This window comes from Diaphorina citri, unplaced genomic scaffold, assembly GCF_000475195.1.
Source record: "Diaphorina citri unplaced genomic scaffold, Diaci psyllid genome assembly version 1.1 scaffold10239, whole genome shotgun sequence".
Classification (NCBI taxonomy): domain Eukaryota; kingdom Metazoa; phylum Arthropoda; class Insecta; order Hemiptera; family Psyllidae; genus Diaphorina; species Diaphorina citri.
In genome coordinates this window covers 99-2003 of record NW_007387613.1, presented here as the reverse complement: position 1 = coordinate 2003, position 1905 = coordinate 99, and the positions used below count along the sequence as shown (strand labels likewise).

Genomic DNA, 1905 nt, shown 5'->3' with positions numbered 1-1905 from the left:
GATAGAAGCACAACTCCAAGGTCATAGCTACTACTAGTCTTACGACCCTTCTCATAACAGAGTTATTTGTTCACATAACATTAACCAAATCTAGTGCTGGGTACCTACACATCATACCTATAATATTTAACCACTAACATACTCGTACCTACATCATGCCTAATACAACAGATGAGTATACTCTCCAAGCTTTATTTAGAGAAATGCAAACTATTAAGACTATGCAAACAGGTAATCATAATACGATCAGTACCAAACTTGATAGCATTCAAAACAATTTTGATTTGGTCAAAGAGGAACTTAATCAGCACTCGAAAAGTTTGAAAAATTTGGACTATGAGAAAAGACGCAAAAATTTGGTTATTTTTGGAATCCCGGAGGAAAGCGATAGAAACCAATTGGAAAACGTAATCTTTAAATTGATCAATGAAAATCTACAGATTTATAGTTTTTCACTTTTGGAACTTGATTTTTGCAGAAGATTGGGAAAGCCTCAGCAGAAACCCAGACCCGTTTTATTGGGACTCACAACACAAAGACGTAAAATTGAAATTCTGAAAAATAGTAAAAAATTCAAGGGTACACCTATTCATATCAAGGAAGATTGCCCCCCACAAGACCGAGATACACGTGAAGCTTTGTTAGAAGAAATGAGAAAATTGCGAAATGAAGGTAAATATGCTGTGGTAAGATACGGAAAATTAATTACATATGATAGAAGAGGAGAAACAGGTAGCTCAAATGCCAATAATAGAAACAAGCGGGCCCTTTCTGAATCCCCAGGTGAAACATCGTCCGTCAAAAAAGTGCATCATAATTCAAGTATTGATTTGAATGGTTCCAATGCGAGTAGCCTAATGCAAATTGGTGAGGACGCAGAAGAAAATTTTAGTACTCACACCTCAACACTCATGCAGCGGGTAGGTATTCCAAATCCTGTTCCCAATCGAAACCTGGCACAACCCAGTATTGTGTCTTACCTTCAAAGCCAGGATGATTTTTCTACTCAAAAAAACTGATATCGGGGTACCTTGGTATACAGGGTGCCCTAAAAGTTGCATTTTGGAACACGAATGGATTATCTAAACTAACTAATCTATGTGAACAAGACTTGGATGAGCTTTTATCATGGAATATAATTTGTATAACTGAATCATGGGCACTAGACAAGCCTTCTATCCCAGTGTTAACGAACTACTATAACATGGTTTATTCCGAGGCTGTACGAGATAAACAGCGTGGACGAGGTAGTGGAGGCCTCATTATTCTTATTAAAAAACATATTCAATTCCAAGTCTTGGATGTGTCAAATCTGTGGATTTTTATTCGAATCTGTTTTGGTCAGAAGTTAAGAATTACTCTAGGAAACATTTATGTCAGTCCAAATTATTGTCTAGAACAGGCGCTTAATTCACTAAAACTACTTCTAGAAGAAATCAATACAGAAGATGAGTACTTTATTATGGGTGGCGATACGAACGCCAGGATTTCAGATCAGAATTATTTAGATGAGAACTTAGCTGAGGAGTATGATATGTTGTCACAGCGAACATCTCTGGATGTGGTTGGAAACAGAAGAGGGGATCAGTTGATAGAATGCATGGAAGAGAACGGGTTCCTAGTGCTTAATGGCAGAACTCACGGGGATATTCCAGGTCAATATACGTATGTTAGTAAAGTTGGTAAAAGTGTTGTCGATTTGATCTGGTGTAACCTCGAGATTTGTAAATTGGTACTGAAACTGCAAGTATCTGACAGTATTGTCATATCTGACCACTTTCCTGTCATACTTACCTTAGATGTGCAATGTGATGTCCAGCAAGACATTTCTCTCCCAGGAACAAAAATAACTCGGTTTAAATGGGATCCGGACAAGATCTTAGAATTTGGCGATAAAATCAATAA

General features: G+C 37.3%; 1 protein-coding gene across 1 annotated transcript; it reads left to right on the top strand.

Annotated features, from left to right (window-relative positions):
* Positions 1-16: 16 nt before the first annotated feature.
* On the top strand, positions 17-1487 carry LOC103522680. The gene is made up of 2 exons (XM_008487776.3): positions 17-672; positions 784-1487. Exons 1-2 carry the CDS (start codon positions 156-158, stop codon positions 1017-1019), a joined length of 753 nt encoding a protein of 250 aa, XP_008485998.2. The 5' UTR covers positions 17-155; the 3' UTR covers positions 1020-1487.
* The last annotated feature ends 418 nt before the right edge of the window (positions 1488-1905 follow it).

Bases quoted from the DNA above. Each gene is read 5' to 3' on its own strand.
- LOC103522680 (XM_008487776.3), top strand. From the start codon at position 156: ATGCCTAATACAACAGATGAGTATACTCTCCAAGCTTTATTTAGAGAA. The intron at 673-783 runs GTAAATATGCTG...CTGAATCCCCAG, and splicing joins GAGAAAATTGCGAAATGAAG to GTGAAACATCGTCCGTCAAA.